This window comes from Coregonus lavaretus, assembly GCF_964263955.1.
Source record: "Coregonus lavaretus genome assembly, chromosome: 1".
Lineage (NCBI taxonomy): Eukaryota > Metazoa > Chordata > Actinopteri > Salmoniformes > Salmonidae > Coregonus > Coregonus lavaretus.
This window is the reverse complement of record NC_139988.1, coordinates 23,925,904-23,947,540: the sequence shown is the minus strand read 5'-3', so window position 1 is coordinate 23,947,540 and position 21,637 is coordinate 23,925,904. Positions and strand designations below refer to the sequence as shown.

Sequence of the window (21,637 nt, the reverse complement as noted above, 5' to 3'; positions counted from 1 at the left end):
GTTTTCTATGTGTTCTTTTCTAGATCGTGTGTTTCTGTGTTGGCCGGGGTGGTTCCCAATCAGAGGCAGCTGTGTCTTGTTGTCTCTGATTGGGAACCATACTTAGGCAGCCTGTTGTGCACTTGTCATTTGTGGGATCTTGTTCCGTGTAGGTTTGTGTTTATCGAGGACTTCACGTTTCGTTTTGTTGTTTTGTTGTAGTGTGCAAAGTACGCATTAAAAGATGTACGCATATCACGCTGCGCCTTGGTCCACTTATTACGACATTCGTGACATACTTTGTAGAGCCACCTTTTGCAGCAATTACAGCTGCAAGCTCTTGGGGTATGTCTCTATAAGCTTGGCACATCTAGCCACTGGGATTTTTGCCCATTCTTCAAGGCAAAACTGCTCCAGCTCCTTCAAATTGGATGGGTTCCGCTGGTGTACAGCAATCTTTAAGTCATACCACAGATTCTCAATTGGATTGAGGTCTGGGCTTTGACTAGGCCATTCCAAGACATTTAAATGTTTCCCCTTAAACCACTCGAGTGTTGCTTTAGCAGTATGCTTAGGGTCATTGTCCTGCTCGAAGGTGATCCTCCGTCCAAGTCTAAAATCTCTGGAAGACTGAAACAGGTTTCCCTCAAGAATTTCCCTGTATTTAGCGGCATCCATCATTCCTTCAATTCTGACCCGTTTCCCAGTCCCTACCGATTAAAAACATCCCCACAGCATGATGCTGCCAACACCATGCTTCACTGTGGGGATGGTGTTCTCGGGGTGATGAGAGGTGTTGGGTTTGCGCCAGATATAGCATTTTCCTTGATGGCCAAAAAGCTCAATTTTAGTCTCATCTGACCAGAGTACCTTCTTCCATATGTTTGGGGAGTCTCCCACATGCCTGTTGGCGAACACCAAACGTGTTTGCTTATTTTTTTCTTTAAGCAATGGCTTTTTTTCTGGCCACTCTTCCGTAAAGCCCAGCTCTGTGGAGTGTACGGCTTAAAGTGGTCCTATGGACAGATACTCCAATCTCCGCTGTGGAGCTTTGCAGCTCCTTGAGGGTTATATTTGGTCTCTTTGTTGCCTCTCTGATTAATGCCCTCCTTGCCTGGTCCGTGAGTTTTGGTGGGCGGCCCTCTCTTGGCAGGTTTGTTGTGGTGCCATATTCTTTCCATTTTTTAAATAATGGATTTAATGGTGCTCCGTGGGATGTTCAAAGTTTCGGATATTGTTTTATAACCCAACCCTGATCTGTACTTCTCCGCAACTTTGTCCCTGACCTGTTTGGAGATCTCCTTGGTCTTCATGGTGCTGCTTGCTTGGTGGTGCCCCTTGCTTAGTGGTGTTGCAGACTCTGGGGCCTTTCAGAACAGGAGTATATATACTGAGATCATGTGACACTTAGATTGCCCACTGGTGGACTTTATTAAACTAATTATGTGACTTCTGAAGGTAATTGGTTGCACCAGATCTTATTTAGGGGCTTCAAAGCAAAGGGGGTGAATACATATGCACGCACCACTTTTCTGTTATTTTATTTAAATAATTTTTTGAAACAAGTTTTATTTTTTATTTCACTTCACCAATTTGGACTATTTTGTGTATGTACATTAATGAAATCCAAATAAAAATCCATTTAAATTACAGGTTGTAATGCAACAAAATAGGAAAAATGCCAAGGAGGGTGAATACTTATGCAAGGCACTGTACTTCTCCCCATCTTAGCTACTGTTGTATCAATATGCTTTGACCATGACAGTTTACAATCCAGGGTTTCTCCAAGCAGTTTAGTCACCTCAACTTGCTCATTTTCCACATTATTCATTACGAGATGTAGTTGAGGTTTAGGGTTTAGTGAATGTTTTGACCCAAATACAATGCTTTTAGTTTTGGAAATATTTAGGACTAACTTATTCCTTGCCACCCATTCCGAAACTAACTGCAACTCTTTGTTAAGTGTTGCAGTTATTTCAGTTGCTGTAGCAGCTGACGTGTATAGTGTTGAGTCATCCGCATACATAGACACACTGGCTTTACTCAAAGCCAGTGGCATGTTGTTAGTAAAGATGGAAAAAAGTAAGGGGCCTAAACAGCTGCCCTGGGGAATTCCTGATTCTACCTGGATTAAGTTTGAGAGGCTTCCATTAAAGAACACCCTCTGTGTTCTGTTAGACAAGTAACTCTTTATCCACATTATAGCAGGGGGTGTAAAGCCATAACACATACGTTTTTCCAGCAGCAGACTATGATCGATAATGTCAAAAGCTGCACTGAAGTCTAACAAAACAGCCTCCACAATCTTTTTATCATCAATTTCTCTCAGCCAATCATCAGTAATTTGTGTAAGTGCTGTGCTTGTTCAATGTCCTTCTCTATAAGCATGCTGAAAGTTTGTTGTCAATTTGTTTACTGTAAAATAGCATTGTATCTGGTCAAACACAATTGTTTCCAATAGTTTACAAAGGGTCGGTAACAGACTAATTGGTCGGCTATTTGAGCCAGTAAAGGGGGCTTTACTATTCTTAGGTAGCAGAATGACTTTTGCTTCCCTCCAAGCCTAGGGGCACATACATTCTAGTAGGCTTAAATTGAAAATATGGCAAATAGGAGTGGCAATATCGTCCGCTATTATCCTCAGTAATTTTCCATCTAAGTTGTCAGACTTACCGAGGCTATATACAGGGGGTACCGGTACTGAGTCAATGTGCGGGGGTACAGGTTAGAAAGCAGTGTTTCCCAAACTCGGTCATGGGCCCCCCTGGGTGCACGTTTCTTTTTTTCCCTAGCTCATCACAGCTAATTCAAATAACCAAAGCATGATGATGAGTTGGTTACTTGAATCAGCTGTGTAGTGCTAGGGTAAAAACCAAAACGTGCACCTAGGGGGGCCCATGACCGAGTTTGGGAAACCCTGCTGTAAGGAACCCTACTTAGGGTAGTTTATCTTTGCAATAATAAGGTGCCCATAAAGCACCCTCAAAGTCAGGTCCCGGACAGAACCACCCGGCTCTGTAGTCCAGACCTCGACCGCTCGAGGTCGCGCTAGAACTGTCATTTTATTTATTAATACAGACAAATAAGTAATTTACAGTGTGTGTGGCGCATTCAGTTACACTTAAATAATGTGTATACATAGATTTCTTTAATCCAGATTCTGCTCTCAACTAAATTTCAGTAATAGTTGATTTATAATACAGGTGTACCCCGATGCACATAGGTTGAACATTGTGTGTAGAACATTTTATGCATGTGCAGTGCGCATGTCCTCGTTTCAGTGTGCTGATAAAGTTGGGTTGATTGAAACGGCTGTCATGATGGCGGCTCCCATGTCGTGGAGGAGGTTGGCGTACTCTGTGTACACACCGGCCCTCACCGGGGTTTTCACCCGAATATCAGACCGATTGTTCCGCACACGGGATCGGAGGAGAGGGTAAGATACGACTGTTGTAGACGTGGAGAAAAAAAGAGAGACACTAGTTTTCTTCGTCAGACGTAATGACAGCGCTATCATGTCTTGCGGTGCCAGCGACGTGCACAGTGTTTCCGTGTTTTTTTTCGTAATGTCATTTTGATAGCGTGCGTCAAATATAATTGAGTAATTTTTTTCTGTTGCAATCGTTGATCTGATTGTCATTGCTGTTGCGTGCGAATAGTTTCGTAATGTTACATGCTCATGTCAAGGTTACATAATAAACAAACGTGCAAGTCAAGTTCAGGCAGTAGATATAAACTTTGCAAAACATTCTCTGTAGGCTAGATGTAGCGCGATATGAGACTTCCCTTCCAGTTTCTTTAGGCCTTATCTGTGAATTCGCCTCTTCCTCTCCTTGTGTTGTCAAGTCTCTGCATGTAGAGTAAGAGTGACTCAAATTCTCAGAATGAGGAAATATCTGTTCTTTTTGTGATTTCCTGAAAACCTGATGGCAACAACTGCCAGATGTCTGTCCACACCTGCATATAGTCTGCGTCAGTTTTACATCATCTTAAGTAACTAATACCATAGTATCACACACACATACACAGTCTCTGGCCAAGGCTTAGCTGTGAGTACCAAGGTCGGGGTTGTAGGCTGTCATACAGGCGTGAGATCAATCCCAGGCGGTCAAAACTACTCCTCATCCAGGGATGCGTCCCAAATGGCATCCTATTCCCTATTTAGTGTACTGCTTTTGACCAAGGCAAGTAGTGCATAGGGTGCCATTTGGGACAACTTTAAGCTTTATCTTCATTCCCATAACCTGAGGTGGCTATCGTGACACCTAGACTAGCTAGGCTACATGGGACTTTTAATAATGATAATAATAATACTTGGTATTTATATAGTTGGTGCTTTTCAAGGACCAATATAGCACGCTCATGGCCATAGACAGAACACAGTTCATGGCACCCTAGAGGCTTAATTTGGCTACACATGATATCACATCTCTATTCACTGCAGCTGAGAGACAGATGAGGAGAGGGAGGCACTTGCATGTATTCATGGTCATATTCATTAGGGCACACCGTAGCGAAAGTGAAAAACGAAAATGAGCCTTTCGTATTGGTGAAGTTCAAGTGGTCCCTCCATGTTTCAGTCCGTTTTCTTCCGTTTGGTGCGTAATGATGGGAATGAATGACACATCTGTCTGACTGTGGCTTAAAGGAGAGATGGAAGAGAGGAGGGTTGTGTTGCCTGTTAGCTCTAATCAGAAACCGTGTGAATGGAAGGCACATGATCTCAATTTACCTCCCGGACAAACACGTACAATGGCAGCCACATGTACTCACAACTAAAATGGCTTGCCTCTAGCTGTCACCGGTATGCCCCTATTGCACAAACTATTTTTTCATCAATTTCCCCAGCACATGTCTCCGCTCTCTAAGATCTAACCTCATGATATTCCCACTGTTCTACAAAGAGTGAATTTAGTGTGTTATATCTCTAAGACCCTGTATTCCAGTGTACTTACACCCATCCAACCTTTGCCCAGTGGTAAAACAGGGGTATAGTATTGTATACTTCGCCTATATGGATAGGACACAGTTGTTGGCCCACCATAATAAAGATAATACTTCATAAGGAAATCCCCCTTGCTCTTCCATAAAAGGATGGTTCAACCCGTAGGCTATATAGCTATTGGTTCAAAACAGCAGTGGTGCCACATCTCTATGTGACTCTGCTGTTTGATGTTTATGTTGATTGTTTTGTCTCAGATGGGTTTGTGGGTTGAACCCACACTGTAATTCCCTCCCTGCTATTGTTCCTCCCTAACTCTCAACTCTCTGTCCTGAATGAACCCTGGGGGTGCATCCCAAATGTCACGATATTCCCTGTACTACTTTTGACCATGGCCCATAGGGAAAAGGATGACACTATTACGATAGCATCGTCTATCGACGATGGTTGACAGCCATTTCTTGATGGTGTCATCGTGGCGTGACAGACTATGGTTAAGCCTATTTGATCTTGACTGGTGCCGCGCAGTAAAAAACAGTCTCGCAGGGCAGCACACAAGTAACATTCAAAGTAATTTGCCTATTCCTATTTGCTATAGCCTAATTTAAGAAATACCTTATATAGCCTACAGAATCAGGTGAGGAATGTAGGCCAGACAGACAAAAGCAGTGCAAAATGTCCATTTAGAAAGTAGTTTGTCTGTCAGATGCATGGGTATTAGGCTGTAGCTGTTATAACGGACACTCCTTAACTATCTTCTGGCTACCTGTGAAAAAAAAGAGGCCTGTATTCCCATTTCTCTCCATTTGATAGGCTATGAATATGACGGAAGGCTACGCTTCTTCGTTTTATGTGTGGCTTTTTCCCGATCAAACAATGAATGTAACGGAGTTCCATCTCAAAGTTATTTGAATAGCCTAAAAACATAAGGTAGCCTAGAGGACTAATAATGAACAAACAATATCAATAGCCGGAAAAATCCCTCAATGCAATTTTGAAAACCAAATTGCCAATAACCGATCCTCCTACTAGGCCTATCATAAAAGACACGTTAGTTATGAACAGTAGCTTATTTCCCAAATATTCTAGCCTATGAAGGTGTTGTCCTAGTTGTTGTGGCTTTAAAAAATAACAAGAATGAAAGTCTATAGCCTAAGCCTAGGCTATTCTCAATCACAGGGATAGTACAAACAATATTATTTATTTTTCTATTTTATTAGGCAAATAAAGCAATTATTATCCAGTTCTGAAGACGGTAGATTGCTTCTATCCAGCCCATGATGTAGGCCTATAACCTAGCTCACTACGGTAAATGGCCCATTCCTCATCACTGCTCCATCATGTGCGCGACACACACACAAACCTGTTCTGCTCCTCCAACAGAAAGAAATATTAGAGAAGATTTGCCATTGCCTGCACTTAGCCGCTGCCCAGGCTTTCAACAACGTTATCTTTCGTCATGATTTGTCCAGTTGCATTTGATTTTGTGCTATAGCCGAACTGTCGTTTTACAAAGAAATCCATTATTTGGGGGGGTGGCCTCATAGGGGCGACATCATTATGTCCCAATGTTTTATGGGTACATAATCACAATAGGACAAAGGTTGACATCACCCAACCCTAGTATAGGGTGTCATTTGGGGGACAGCCTCAGTGAATGTCGGGGTGAGAAATCTGTCAGGAGTCAAATACAGGGATATTACTGCATGTGGAATGACCTCTGAGGGTCACAACCTTTACAGTAGGTTGGGTCCTCCCTTCTTTTGTCAGTCTGCTAGTTGCGTTTTAAAGACAAAGTCACAGACCGAGCAACAATACAGCCATACTGTCATGAACCCTAGTGCTTGGCTGAGAATCACAGGACCTGTGTGTGTTACTCAACATTAGATCTAGGGATGGGGTTAGACACACATACACCAGCAATATGACTGAGCCCTCTGTTGTAAGAGATTTCAGTAAGTGTGATAAATCACAGTGAAAATGAAGGAGGAGAAGGTGGGGGGTTGGATGAGAGTTGTTTATCAATAGGAGGCAATCACCACTCCAGCTGTAGACTCATTTCTCTCTCCCTCTCTTTTTCCCTCCACGTCTCCCCACCCCCCTACCTCTCTCTCTTCCAGGTCATCCGTGTTGCTCTTAGCCCCTCTCCTAGCGGCGGCAGACCCCTCTCCCCTTCCTGTCTTCAGGTCCCCTGGGTCGACCGGAGTTCAGGGCACCGATGGCCTCCATACCCGCTTCCGCTGGATGGCAGAACACGTGCCCGCCTTCAGGGTGCCCGGCACACACATCCACATCCTCACATCCCCTGACCAGTTCTACCAGACCATGAAGGTAAGGTGTGGTGGTGGGGGGGGAGCTTTCTCTAAATCATGTGATGTACTAAAAATGGTGTAATAAACATTTCCCAAGAACAAAAAATGAGGAAAGGAAATAATTGATTGTTCCCTCCAACACAGTGTGCTCTTTATACCACAGTGGCATTCAACCATACAGTGGGGAAAAAAAGTATTTAGTCAGCCACCAATTGTGCAAGTTCTCCCACTTAAAAATATGAGAGAGGCCTGTAATTTTCATCATAGGTACACGTCAACTATGACAGACAAATTGAGAATTTTTTTTCCAAAAGATCACATTGTAGGGTTTTTTATGAATTTATTTGCAAATTATGGTGGAAAATAAGTATTTGGTCAATAACAAAAGTTTCTCAATACTTTGTTATATACCCTTTGTTGGCAATGACACAGGTCAAACGTTTTCTGTAAGTCTTCACAAGGTTTTCACACACTGTTGCTGGTATTTTGGCCCATTCCTCCATGCAGATCTCCTCTAGAGCAGTGATGTTTTGGGGCTGTCGCTGGGCAACACGAACTTTCAACTCCCTCCAAAGATTTTCTATGGGGTTGAGATCTGGATACTGGCTAGGCCACTCCAGGACCTTGAAATGCTTCTTACGAAGCCACTCCTTCGTTGCCCGGGTGGTGTGTTTGGGATCATTGTCATGCTGAAAGACCCAGCCACGTTTCATCTTCAATGCCCTTGCTGATGGAAGGAGGTTTTCACTCAAAATCTCACGATACATGGTCCCATTCATTCTTTCCTTTACACTGATCAGTCGTCCTGGTCCCTTTGCAGAAAAACAGCCCCAAAGCATGATGTTTCCACCCCCATGCTTCACAGTAGGTATGGTGTTCTTTGGATGCAACTGAGCATTCTTTGTCCTCCAAACACGACGAGTTGAGTTTTTACCAAAAAGTTCTATTTTGGTTTCATCTGACCATATGACATTCTCCCAATCTTCTTCTGGATCATCCAAATGCATTCTAGCAAACTTCAGATGGGCCTGGACATGTACTGGCTTAAGCAGGGGGACACGTCTGGCACTGCAGGATTTGAGTCCCTGGCGGCGTAGTGTGTTACTGATGGTAGGCTTTGTTACTTTGGTCCCAGCTCTCTGCAGGTCATTCACTAGGTCCCCCCGTGTGGTTCTGGGATTTTTTCTCACCGTTCTTGTGATCATTTTGACCCCACGGGGTGAGATCTTGCGTGGAGCCCCAGATCGAGGGAGATTATCAGTGGTCTTGTATGTCTTCCATTTCCTAATAATTGCTCCCACAGTTGATTTCTTCAAACCAAGCTGCTTACCTATTGCAGATTCAGTCTTCCCAGCCTGGTGCAGGTCTACAATTTTGCTTCTGGTGTCCTTTGACAGCTCTTTGGTCTTGGCCATAGTGGAGTTTGGAGTGTGACTGTTTGAGGTTGTGGACAGGTGTCTTTTATACTGATAACAAGTTCAAACAGATGCCATTAATACAGGTAACGAGTGGAGGACAGAGGAGCCTCTTAAAGAAGAAGTTACAGGTCTGTGAGAGCCAGAAATCTTGCTTGTTTGTAGGTGACCAAATACTTATTTTCCACCATAATTTGCAAATAAATTCATTAAAAATCCTACAATGCGATTTTCTGGAGAAAAAAATCTCAATTTGTCTGTCATAGTTGACGTGTACCTATGATGAAAATTACAGGCCTCTCTCATCTTTTTAAGTGGGAGAACTTGCACAATTGGTGGCTGACTAAATACTTATTTTCCCCACTGTATGTGTGTGTGTTTGTCTCTTTCCATGGTTGACTATTTGTTTGAGTTTGAATTGCGTACAGGATGTGTGTGTTTGTGATAGACGGCTTGAGTCACCGGCATCAACCCCCTCGGGCACAGCAAACAGAAAGCTGTTTATTTGGCTGTGTTGGAACATTAGGAAACAGTGCATGTGACTCACCTGATTGAGAAATAATGACTAGGCTGGAAGAAGATCAGACTACGTGTGTGTGTTTGAGGTCTTTGGATTTTTTTGGGAGGGAGTTCAAGCCCCCTGATGAAGCCCTCTAGTTTGTGTCCTGTAATGCCTGAATTTACTGTAATTTATTTTTCTGTTCAGGCTCGTATAAAGACAGCTAAAAGGCGAGTGGTGATGGCCTCACTGTATCTGGGTACAGGGCCACTGGAACAGGAGCTGGTGGACTGTATGCAGGAAGCTCTGGAGCGTTCACAGGAGGAGGGTGACAACCCCGACCTGCAGGTCTCCATTCTACTTGACTACACACGTGGCTCAAGAGGTGTGTGTGCGTGTGTGAGAGTGCCATATTACTCTTACCAAGTTGTGTGTCTGTCTGTAACCCTTCTGTCTCTGTGTGTCTAGGTAAGACTAATTCTAGGACCATGTTGCTGCCGTTGCTGCAGCAGTACAGCAGTCAGATGCGTGTATCTCTGTACCATACCCCTGACCTGAGAGGGCTGCTCCGGCTCCTGGTCCCACAGCGCTTCAACGAGACCATCGGGGTACAGCACATCAAAGCTTACCTGTTTGATGACGACCTCATCATCAGCGGGTACGCGCACGAACACACACACACACACACACACACACACACAGTTGGTGTTTTTCTCATACAGTAGCTGTTTGCTGATGTTTATTGGTTTCTCTCTTTCGACCTTTTCCCTCTCTCTCTTCCTCTGTCCTCCTATCTCCCCCCTCCCTCCCTCCACAGGGCCAACCTGAGTGACTCGTACTTCACAAACAGACAGGACCGCTACGTGCTGCTGGAGAACTGTGGGGAGGTGGCCGACTTCTTCTCTGATCTGGTGGGCGCCGTGGGAGACGTGTCGTTACAGCTACAGACCGACAACTCTGTGAGCATGATGTACGGCATGGTGCACCCCTACAGAGGTATAAAACGCACACATAACACAGACCCTAAGTGCGTGACTCGTTGCTCAGTTCTGCCTGTACACTCTCATTATGTAGTGTAATGTGTTGTTCTTGGAAAGGTTAATGGAATCGGATTAGCTGCAAATGTAGCCTGTTCCAGTTCAGACACACAGTGAAATCAGCGAACTGGCGTGTGTGTGAATGAGAGAGTGGGAGGCAGGAGAGTGAGGGAGAGAGCTGAATGACATGTCTGCAGAACCGGACTGCAGTTGGCACGGAGACCAGAAATAGAGCAGTGATGTCAGAGTTGCTGGTAAGCAATACCGAGTGGGAAGATCACACACACATTATAATCATTAGTGAATGAAGTTCCCCAGCTGAAACAGTGTTAACTTTACAGTAAAAGCACGTCTTTAGAATGAACTCAAATGCTGAGCCTACATCTCTCTCTCTCTCTCTCTCTCTCTCTCTCTCTCTCTCTCTCTCTCTCTCTCTCTCTCTCTCTCTCTCTCTCTCTCTCTCTCTCTCTCTCTCTCTCTCTCTCTCTCTCTCTCTCTCTCTCTCTCTCTCTCTCTCTCTCTCTCTCTCTCTCTCTCTCTCTCTCTCTCTCTCTCTCTCTCTCTCTCTCTCTCTCTCTCTCTCTCTCTCTCTCGTCTGTGCGTGGACCCAGCCGCCAGGCGTAGTCCAGATATTGACCCACAGCCGTCATGACCTACTGTACTTTACACACTCACCTGCACACTGTGTGTGTGAGATCTCTCATTCAACGTTTGCTGAGGTGTATGGTTAAAGCTAGAATCCTTAATTGAAACAATAAGAAAGGGGTCACCCCGCCTGTGTTTTGGTAAAAAGCTTATGGATGGGCCTGGAGAATGTTAGCACCCTTACATTTATAGACATCGCTGTGGTTGCAAGGACTGACCATGAAATCGACATTATAATTTTAACCATGTTTTTTGTTAAACTAAGCTCATGAGGCATTTATACGTTTTATATTCTTCATGAATTAATTGGTGTATATATCATTAATTTAAAGTCCTAAAATGGATTCTAGCTTTAACCAGATCGGTCTGTTTCCTCTCCTCTTACCATCCCTACATTCTTTTGTCACTAGGCAACAGGGATGATTTCTCGGCGTCGGCTCGGCAACACATCATGGAGGTGGTCAACACTGCTCGCACGCGGCAACACATTGCAGAATCAGAACGTTTGGAGCGGGAGAGCGAGGGGGAGGAAGGAGGGAAGGAGGATACATGGGTTTTTCCTCTAATTCAGATGAAACCTCTGGGAATACAGGTGGATGAGCAGATCACACAGGTGGGTACACACAAACATGCACCCGGACACCACTACCCTCACCAACTAATATTGGACAAACAACTTCCATTGCACATGATGTTACCTTGTAACATTGTTTTTGTATTTTTTGTTCCTGTGTGAATTAAAAATGTAAATATGGGCGCTACATCTCAACTTATTTCCTTGCAGCGGTTGCTGACAGACGCAGGTCCCGGTGCGACGGTGTTTCTAACATCGGGGTATTTCAACCTGACCAGGGCCTACATGTCGCTGGTTCTCGGGCTGGGCGCTGACTACCGGATCCTCACCGCCTCCCCGGAGGTCAATGGGTTTTTCGGCGCCAAGGGCATTGCCGGAGAGATCCCAGCGGCCTACATCCACATTGCCAGACAGTTCTACAGCAAAGTGTGTCATCTGGGACAGCAGGAGAGGGTTCACCTCCACGAGTACCACAGAGCACAATGGACCTTCCACGCCAAGGGTGGGTGACACGCACACACAGAGTACAGAGAAAGTAGGCTACACACACACAATATATAATCCTTGGCCTGAGAGCCTAGATTGATTCTAATTGGTTCTACTCCATTGTGATTAGTTCTGTTTGGCTGTGAGTTATGCCCGGTAGTGATGTGATTGTTGTTGCTATGACGTTCCACGGTCAGATGGTGAGCTGCTAGGAAGCAGTGTGCATCCTAAATGGCACCCTATTTCCTATATAGTGCACTACATTTTTCACCAGAGCCCTATGGGCCCTGGTCAAAAGTAGTATACTATTTAGGGAATAGGGTGCCCTTTGGGACTGGCACAGAGTGTCTATTCCAGCCTGACAGACAGATTAGCTGGACCACGTTCTTCTGTTCTGTTCTCTGGCTCTGCTGTTCTGTCCCTGTGGTAACCTAGATATGTTGCGGGAGAGACAACGGCTTGTCAAGTCATTCACCCTTAGCCCCGGGCCAAGGAAACACACACACACACACACACAGTCATTCCTTGGTTTGGCTAGACTTTGGGGGTTTCTGTGCTTTAGTGTTTTCTTTATAGTTGTGGGCATGGCCAACGGAAACCAAAATCCCCATTTTGAAACAGCTTATAAACAATGCTCTGACAAATGATATCTAAACTACTGCCAACCTGCACTTTTCTTTCGCTGATACTTATAGAATCAAAAGGCAATGTGTCCAAAATAAAGAATATTCAACTTTAACTGAAATGTTAGAGATGCATTAGTAGCTAGGTAAGTTTTTTTTTTTTTTTTCAAAAGACCAAAGTCTTGTAAAATGTAGCCAGAGAGAGAGCTGGGGAGAGGGAGTGGGAAATGAAAACAGTGAAGAGAAGTCCCTTTTATTAGATGAAGCAGGGCGGGCCGGCGCTTTCCCGTAAGCACAGCAAGCACTGCAGGAGCGAGAACAGTGGGGGAGAACACACACAGCACCCAGCTGGGGAGCGAATCAATGAACATTAGAGTAGAGCACACCCTGACCCCCAGCTGCAGAACAAACCACTGATGTGGGGAAACTGTTCCCCTTTTCCCTCCGTCTTGTCTTCCTCCACCTGTGTGTGTGTGTAGGGTTGTGGTACTACCTGCGGGGGCAGGTGCGGCCATGCCTGACACTGATTGGGTCTCCTAACTTTGGCTATCGATCTGTGCACCGGGACCTGGAGGCCCAAATCGCCATAGTAACAGAGAACCAGGAACTACAGGCCCAGCTGCAGGAGGTAGGCCATTCAAACCGACAACTTTATTTAAACAGACTTGATGGCTCAATACTGTGGCTCTGCTTTATACAGCTCTCAACCAAAGGCCTGTCTACAAAATTCAACTGGTCTGATAGTTCCTAGTATAATAAGCTATGCTGAGCTGGCATATGCAACACAGACTGAGATTGAGCTAGGAGGGAAACCTGTTCAGGAACTTGTACTAAATGTCTATGTGAGACAATGGAAGCTTCGCTACGTCTCTATCGCTGTCTCTCTCACACACGTGTACACACACTCTCATACACACACAGGAGCAGGAGATGTTGTACCAGAGGTCTACAGAGGTGTCCAGCTCTACGTTCCAGCAGCCAGACCGCCACGTCAAACTGTGGGTCAAACTGGTTACTCCCCTCATCAAGAACTTCTTCTGAGACGCATCCTAACACAGGTAACACGCACAGACAAGAGCGCACAGGCGCGCACACAGTGTACTAATCCAACACAGGTACCACACCCACATACTCCCACTTAACGATCATCTCTTAGTCACGCACAGAAGTACAGACCCTGTCAGTCCAGAATGGCAGAATGTCATCAGTCACTGCTGTTTGTACCAGCCCTCAACCCAAACTCCAATCCTAGCTTCCAATCTAGCCCTGCCCTAGGCCACATCAACCTCAGAAACTAAACCGAGCAACCCTTGCTTGAATCCTACCCCTACCACACAGACCTTTATCCATTATACATGTAGAGGAAGCTCCCTCCTCAATGTCCCGTCTCTCTGAGAGAAACTTGACCACTCAGCTGAGTGCATCAAGATTTTGCAGTCAGCATCTGGACCAATTCAGCTGTGAGTGAGAGAAAGGAATGTGAGTTTCTCCTCCCTCTAGTTAAATCCCCTCTCATTTTGGCATTGTGGTGATGATTTGACAGATAGCGTATGCAGTGGGGTCAGAGGGAGGCTAAGAGGGTGGCCTGATGTGTGTGTGTTCTAACAGGGATGTAGAATTGCCTAGTAGGAAGTGCTGAGTTAAATGTTTTATGGTGACTGTAAATGGTGAATGGGAGGTGTCTCGTGTAACCACAACATGTCACTCAGTGAGACAAAGTGTCAGTGTGTCTGATCAGCTGCCATGAGGGAACAATGATGGATGGGGCCCACACATTCCTCCTCACACTCTTAAAACTGACACCACAAGCATGCTAGTACATGAAGAAAAATGCTATAGAGTTTGTTTTTGTTACTCTACAATCAGTTCTGGTAAATGATAAGAATTTAGAAATGGAAATTGAAACACACATAGTGCACCTCACTCACTCACTCTCTCACTCTCACTGAGCATGTGAGGTGGGATCAGGGTCACTAAAGGTAATTGACCTTTGAACGACCTTGTCCGCGAAACAGCGTTATCTATGGACATCCGATATTTTTAGAATATATATTGTATCCAGTGCTTAATTTGAGGAACAGGATCCGGCACCTCTCAGATTTGTCTTAGTTCGTTCCGGCACCTATTTTCCTGGATCCAGTACCTTACGCCGCATGAATTATTGTTTCACTGTGGGCACTGTAAACATTCTAATAAAAGCGATCAGAGTGAAATTAAATTGCCTCCTCGTTATTTCTCCCGCCCCCCCAGAAAACCATAATGTAAAAGCACAGGGATCTTTCTGTATTATCATCCTATCCTGCCACACTGATTCCAGATCAGCTGTCTTATTTGTACATAGATGTTATGGGGAGGGCTGGTGGGGTAAGTAACTGATCTTGATACAGGTCTTGGTAGTGGTGGTCAGCTAGTGAAAAGGTCCCTACGTAAACACGTCATGTAGCCTAGGCTAGTCGTCTCCCTACTGAATTTAAAACATGAGAAATCCAAAAAAATAATTGATAAGATAAGGCAATAGTTTTTCAAATCCCAAAGTCCAGAGAAAGAAGGCGAATCGAACACGAAACGAGCCAGAGAACTGTCAGTGCCGGAGGAGAGGAGTGAGGGGCAAACTCCTCCTGATGGCAATGCCTTAGCTAGCAGCGCTGCTAATCCCGCCAGTTCAGCATCACCACCGGCACCTCCACTAGCTAGTAGGCCTACTAGCAAGTCAGACTCGACTGGAGAGGGAGACGGGGAGCCGGGTGGGACAGTGCATCCACCGACGAAGTGCTCGGAGCAGGTGCAATTTGGACGGAAGCTCAGTTCAAGAACAAACCCGCATAAACCCTGGTTTGTCATGCAAAATTCTAAGCTGGGCTGTACAACATGCAAAAAGGTAGGGAGCATGGGTCTAGAAAAGACTGGAGGGATTAAACTAGCAAAAGAGTGGGTGGAATGTACAGGAATGTCCACTGCCTCCATGAAATTAAAAACCACAACAAAGAGCCCTCAGAAAAAAAGGTTTTTGAACATGCCCTAACCACAGCACATTTAGTGGTAGCAAGCATTGTTGACGAGGCTAGAGGACACCCAGGTTATAGTTAACACTCATGGAGGCTAACTGTCACAGCCACATGGCTTTAAGCAAGAAATTGACTGTCAGGAGTTAAATGGACTTGACATGGGAAGAGTCATTATGGGACGTTTTGATATCTTAAATTACACTGAACAAAAATATAATACAACATGTAAAGTGTTGGTCCCATGTTTCATGAGCTGAAATAGAAGATCCCCAGAAATGTTTGCATATGCACAAAAAGCTTATTTCTCTCAAATGTTGTGCACAAATTTGTTTACATCCCTGTTAGTGAGCATTTCTCCTTTGCCAAGATAATCCATCCACCTGACAGGTGTGCCATATCAAGAAGCTGATTAAACAGCATGATCATTACACAGGTGCAATTTTGTCACAACACAATGCCACAGATGTGTCAAGTTTTGAGGGAGCGTGCAATTGGCATGCTGACTGCAGGAATGTCCACCAGAGCTGTTGCCAGAGAATGTAATGTTAATTTCTCTACCAAAAGCCGCCTCCACTGTCGTTTTAGAGAATTTGGCAGTAAGTCCAACATGCCTCACAACCGCAGACCATGTGTATCCATGCTAGCCCAAGACCTCCACATCGAGCTTCTTCACCTGCAGAATCGTCTGAGACCAGCCACCCGATGAAACTGTGGGTTTTCGCAACAGAAGAATTTATGCACAAACTGTCAGAAACCGTCTCAGGGAAGCTCATCTGCATGCGCGTCGTCCTCACCAGGGTCTTGAACTGACTGCAGTTCGGCGTCATAATTGACTTCAGTGGGTAAATGCTCACCTTCGATGGCCACTGGCACACTGGAGTAGTGTGCTCTTCACGGATGAATCCCGGTTTCAAATGTACCAGGCAGATGGCAGACCGCGTGTATGGTGTCGTGGGCGAGTGGTTTGCTGACGTAAACGTTGTGAACAGTGCCCCATATATTTGTCATTTAGCAGACGCTCTTATCCAGAGCGACTTGCAGTTAGTGAGTGCATACATTTTTTCATACTGGCCCCCTGTGAGAATCGAACCCACAACCCTGGCGTTGCAAACGCCATGCTCTACCAACTGAGCTACACAGGACCATGGTGGGGATATGGTATAGGCAGGCATAAGCTACGGACAACGAACACAATTGCAATTTATCGATGGATATTTGAATGCACAGAGATACAGTGACGAGATACTTTGGCCCACTGTCGTGCCATACATCCGCCACCATCACCTCATGTTTCAGCATGATAATGCACGGCCCAATGTCGCAAGGATCTTTACACAATTCCTGGAAGCTGAAATGTCCCAGTTCTTGCATGGCCTGCATACTCACCTGACATGTCACACATTGAGCATGTTTGGGATGCTCTGGATTGACGTGTACGACAGCGCGTTCCAGTTCCTGCCAATATCTAGTGACTTCGCACAGCCATTGACGAGGAGGGGGCCAACATTCCACAGGCCACAATCAAACAGCCTGATCAACGTTATGCAAAGGAGATGTGTTGCACTGCATGAGGCAAATGGTGGTCACACCAGATACATACTGATTTTCTGATCCACACCCCTGCCTTTTTATTTTAAGGTGTCTGTGACCGTTTGCCAAAAGGCACCTAAAGGACTCTCCAGACCATGAGAAACAAGATTCTCTGGTCTGATGAAGCCAAGATTGAACTATTTGGCCTGAATGCCAAGCGTCACGTCTGGAGGAAACCTGGCACCATCCCTACGATGAAGCATGGTGGCGGCAGCATCATGCTATGGGGATGTTTTTCAGCGGCAGGGACTGGGAGACTAGTCGGGATCAAGGGAAAAATGAACGGAGAAAAGTACAGAGAGATCCTTGATGAAACCTGCTCCAGAGTGATCAGGACCTCAGACTGGGGTGAAGGTTCACCTTCCAACAGGACAACGACCCTAAGCACACAGCCAAGACCACGCAGGAGTGGCTTCGGGACAAGTCTCTGAATGTCCTTGAGTGGCCCAGCCAGAGCCCAGACTTGAACCTGATCGAACATCTCTGGAGAGACCTGAAAATAGCTGTGCAGCGACGCTCCCCATCCAACCTGACAGAGCTTGAGAGGATCTGCAGAGAAGAATGGGACAAACTCCCCAAATACAGGTGTGCCAAGCTTGTAGCATCATACCCAAGAAGACTCGAGGCTGTAATCACGGCCAAAGGTGCTTCAACAAAGTACTGAGTTAAGGGTCTGAATACTTTTTTAATTACATTTGCAAACATTTCTAAACTGTTTTTGCTTTGTCATTATGGGGTATTGTGTGGAGATGAGGGGGGAAATCCATTTTAGAATACGGCTGTAACGTAACAAAGTGTGAAAAAAGTGAAGGGGTCTGAATACTTTCTGAATGCACTGTATGCATATGGCAGGTGTTCTGCATTGACATCAAAGTGTTGGTGTAAGAAATTCGGACTTGTGTATGCCCCACTGCTATACTCGAGTATGTGGGCATAATATAGGCTATGGGTCAGTTTCAAGATGGCGCCAATAGACATGGCCACCCTGTTTCTAGCTCCTACACAACTTTGCAGTATTTTTTTATTTTATTGGTTATTTCTCACATTATTAGCCCAAAACGTTTTTGGGATATCGGAGCGGTGGTAACTCTCACCAGCATTTCAACCAGATACAAGCACTACACCCGCAATAACATCTGCTAAATATGTCAATGCGACCAATCAAATTGTTTTTTATTTTATGCAAAGTGTGGGTGTTTTGCAGTGATGTCTTGTAGCACGCTGTCAATTTCACCACCATAGTCTTCTACTTGACTGTTTACTCTGCCTGCTGCGCTGCTACGTTGTGTTTGTGACTTTTCTTCTCATGAGACCCCCGTATAACCCCGCCCCCTCGGATAACCCCGCCCCTCTTGCGCTCATTATGTGATCCGGGACCTCCAGATTTACAAATTAGCACTGATCGTATCGTTGGAACAACATCGCAATATTATTGTTGGCTGTACTTGCACCAAAACTGCAGTATTTTTCCTTCATAGCTTGTTCTCCATCTTCTTTGTTAACAGGGAGACAATTTTGTTTTCATCACTTTTATTTTCGTAACTGATCAAAACTTATTTTCTCATGGCTCTCTTGTCCTGCTACAGCAGACAATTGGTTTGGAACATCGCAGTAAAATCACAGTATGGACTTGTAATACATATAAAATCATGAGAATTGCAATACATATCGCGTCGGCACCAAAGTACCATGATAAAATTGTATTGTGAGGTCCCTGGCAATTCCCAACACCACTGTGGTATCCGGTAATGTGCCTTCAGAAAGTATTCATACCCCTTGACTTTTGTCTTACAGACTGAATTCAAAGTGGATTAAATAATTTGTTTTTTGTCACCCATCTACACACATTACCCTATAATGACAATGTGAAATCATGTTTTTAGAAGTGTTTGCAAATGTATTAAATAAAATGCAGGAATCTCTCATTTACATAACTATTCACACCCCTGAGTCAATACTTTGTAGAAGCACCTTTTGGCAGAGATTTTAGAGCTGTGAGTCTTTCTGGGTAAGTCTCTTAAAATGAGCTTTCCAGACCTGGATTGTGCAACATTTGCCTTAAAAAAATAAATAAAAAAATGCTTCAAGTTGTCAAATTGGTTGTTGATCATTGCTAGACAACAATTTTCAGGTCTTGCCATAGATTTTCAAGTAGATTTAAGTCAAAACTGTAACTCTTGGTAAGCAACTCCAATGTAGATTTGGCCTTGTGTTTTAGGTTATTGTCCTGCAGAAAGGTGAATTTAATCGCCCAGTGTCTGTTAGAAAGCAGACTGAACCAGGTTTTCCTCTAGGATTTTTGCCTGTGCTTAGCTCCGTTCCGTTAATTTTTTTATCCTGACAAACTCACCAGTCCTTAACGATTACAAGCATACTCATAACATGATGCAGCCACCACTATGCTTGAAAATATGGGGAGTGGTACTCTGTGTCGTATTTGATTTAGCAGAAAACAACTTTTTGTCTTGAAAATAAAGTGTTAATTTCTTTGCCATTTTTTTTGCAGTATTACCTTGTTATTATTGGAATATTTTTATTCTGTACAGGCTTCCTTTTTACTCTGTCAATTAGGTTAGTATTGTGAAGTAACTACGTTGTTGATCCATCCTCAGTTTTCTCCTATCACAGCCATTAAACTCTGTAACTGTTTTAAAGTCACCATTGGCCTCATGGTGAAATCCCTGAGCGGTTTTCTTCCTCTCTGGCAACTGAGTTAGGAAGGATGCCTGTATCTTTGTAGTGACTGGGTGTAGTGATGCGCCATCCAAAGTGTAATGAGTAACTTCACCATTCTCAAAGGGATATTCAATGTATTTTCTTCTTTGTCTTCTACCAATGGGTGCCCTTCTTTGCGAGGCATCGGAAAACCTCCCTGGTCTTTGTGGTTGAATCTGTGTTCGAAATTCAATGCTCGACTGAGGGACCTTACAATTAGCTATATGTGTGGGGTACAGAGATGAGGAAGATATTCAAAAATCCTGTTAAACACTTATTGCACACAGTGAGTCCACACAACTTATTATGTGACTTGTTAAGCAAATGTTTACTCCTGAACTTATTTAGGCCATAACAATGGGGTTGAATACTTATTGACTCAAGACATCAAAAACAATAATTATATTTCGACATTATGGGGTATTGTGTGTAGGCTAGTGACAAATCTCAATTTAATCTATTTTAAATTCAGGATGTAACAACAATGTGGATAAATTCAAGGGGTGTGAATACTTTCTGAATGCACTGTAAGTCTGTGGTTGTAGTTTAAGTACTTAGCTGATATCTGGTGATCTGGCAGAGTAAAAAAACAAGCCTAGCTCTAACAATAGCTGAGGGGTTAAAGATAGATTTTCTTATATACAGGAGTTCTATTGTTACACTGTGCTAACAGTAGGCTGGAAGCTCGCCAATAAACAAACCTCACCTTATCACTGAGGTGTGTGTATGCGTGCAGGCAGGTGTGTACTGTACTGTGCCTCTGTGTGTACTAGCTGGTAGAGGTTGGAGCGTCCTAGGAACAGTGGTACAGCTGTACTGTGATACATCTTTCTCCCACACACATCCTTCTCCCACACATCCTCTTACCTCACTGATAGCTGTATTCAGCATCACATCCCTCCAACAGACATGGATGACAGGAATCTTTTATATCGTAGTTTTTTTTTAGCAACATTGATGTTTTTGTTTTATTTAATAAAGTATTTCAGATGAAAGTGCTCTGAGTCTGTTTTTGTGTTTCTCTCTCCTCTCTGTTAAACGCTGAGCAGGAAGCAGACTGCGGCCAATACCCACTTGGCAGGCTTCTCCTTGGTCTTGAGGTTGAAGGTCCAGATGAAGGTGGGGCCCCTCATACGGGTCTTGTAGACGGGACACTCGTTGTACACATTCTTGGTCTCCTGATGGTCCACCGGTACAGCCTTGATGAAGATCACCGGCATGTTGGGGGTCAGCTCCTTCAGACGAGTGTCTGCTATCATCCCTGTCTGGGTGTCCCAGCGCACCCCTGCACCCACATGCACACAACCAGACACACACACACAAACACCGTATAAAGGATTGAACGTAGTAACATCTGTCGTCACTCCAACCCCTGTGACTGACTCTCTTCATCGCCACGTGTGTTTGTGTATATCTACAGTACTGTACAAACGGACCACTTAGTTTACCAATGCCTGAGATCTAGCACTGAGTTTTTACTGCTGTGTGTTTTCATTGAACTACAAACATTTACCATGTATAGACCAGCAGGAGGAACTTAAACATGTTTTGTACAGTCAATAAACTCTCAGTAGTTCTATATTGACAGAGTGAAATCTGGTACATGATGAGTGAAGAGTCTGTGTGACGGTAAATAGCCAGGTGTGGTTCTGAAGGTAAATATACAAGTGTGAAGGTGACTAGATAGGTGTGTGTGTGTGGAGTGTTGAGATCCCTGGAGGAGCCTTAAAGTGAAAATCCACTTAAATATATTTTGCATCATGATGTGGCCGGTGACACTTTGCTTCTTGAAAACTTGAATGCAGACATGCAAAA

The 21,637-nt window shown here is 44.4% G+C and overlaps 1 protein-coding gene across 1 annotated transcript; it reads left to right on the top strand.

Moving 5' to 3' along the window:
• The first annotated feature begins 3,185 nt into the window (after positions 1-3,185).
• Positions 3,186-21,424, top strand: LOC311107774 (CDP-diacylglycerol--glycerol-3-phosphate 3-phosphatidyltransferase, mitochondrial-like). The gene is made up of 10 exons (XM_084150312.1): positions 3,186-3,415; positions 7,042-7,252; positions 9,355-9,532; positions 9,616-9,805; positions 9,965-10,143; positions 11,240-11,442; positions 11,614-11,905; positions 12,992-13,140; positions 13,434-13,570; positions 20,872-21,424. Exons 1-9 carry the CDS (start codon positions 3,246-3,248, stop codon positions 13,551-13,553), a joined length of 1,692 nt encoding a protein of 563 aa, XP_084006438.1. The 5' UTR covers positions 3,186-3,245; the 3' UTR covers positions 13,554-13,570; positions 20,872-21,424.
• The last annotated feature ends 213 nt before the right edge of the window (positions 21,425-21,637 follow it).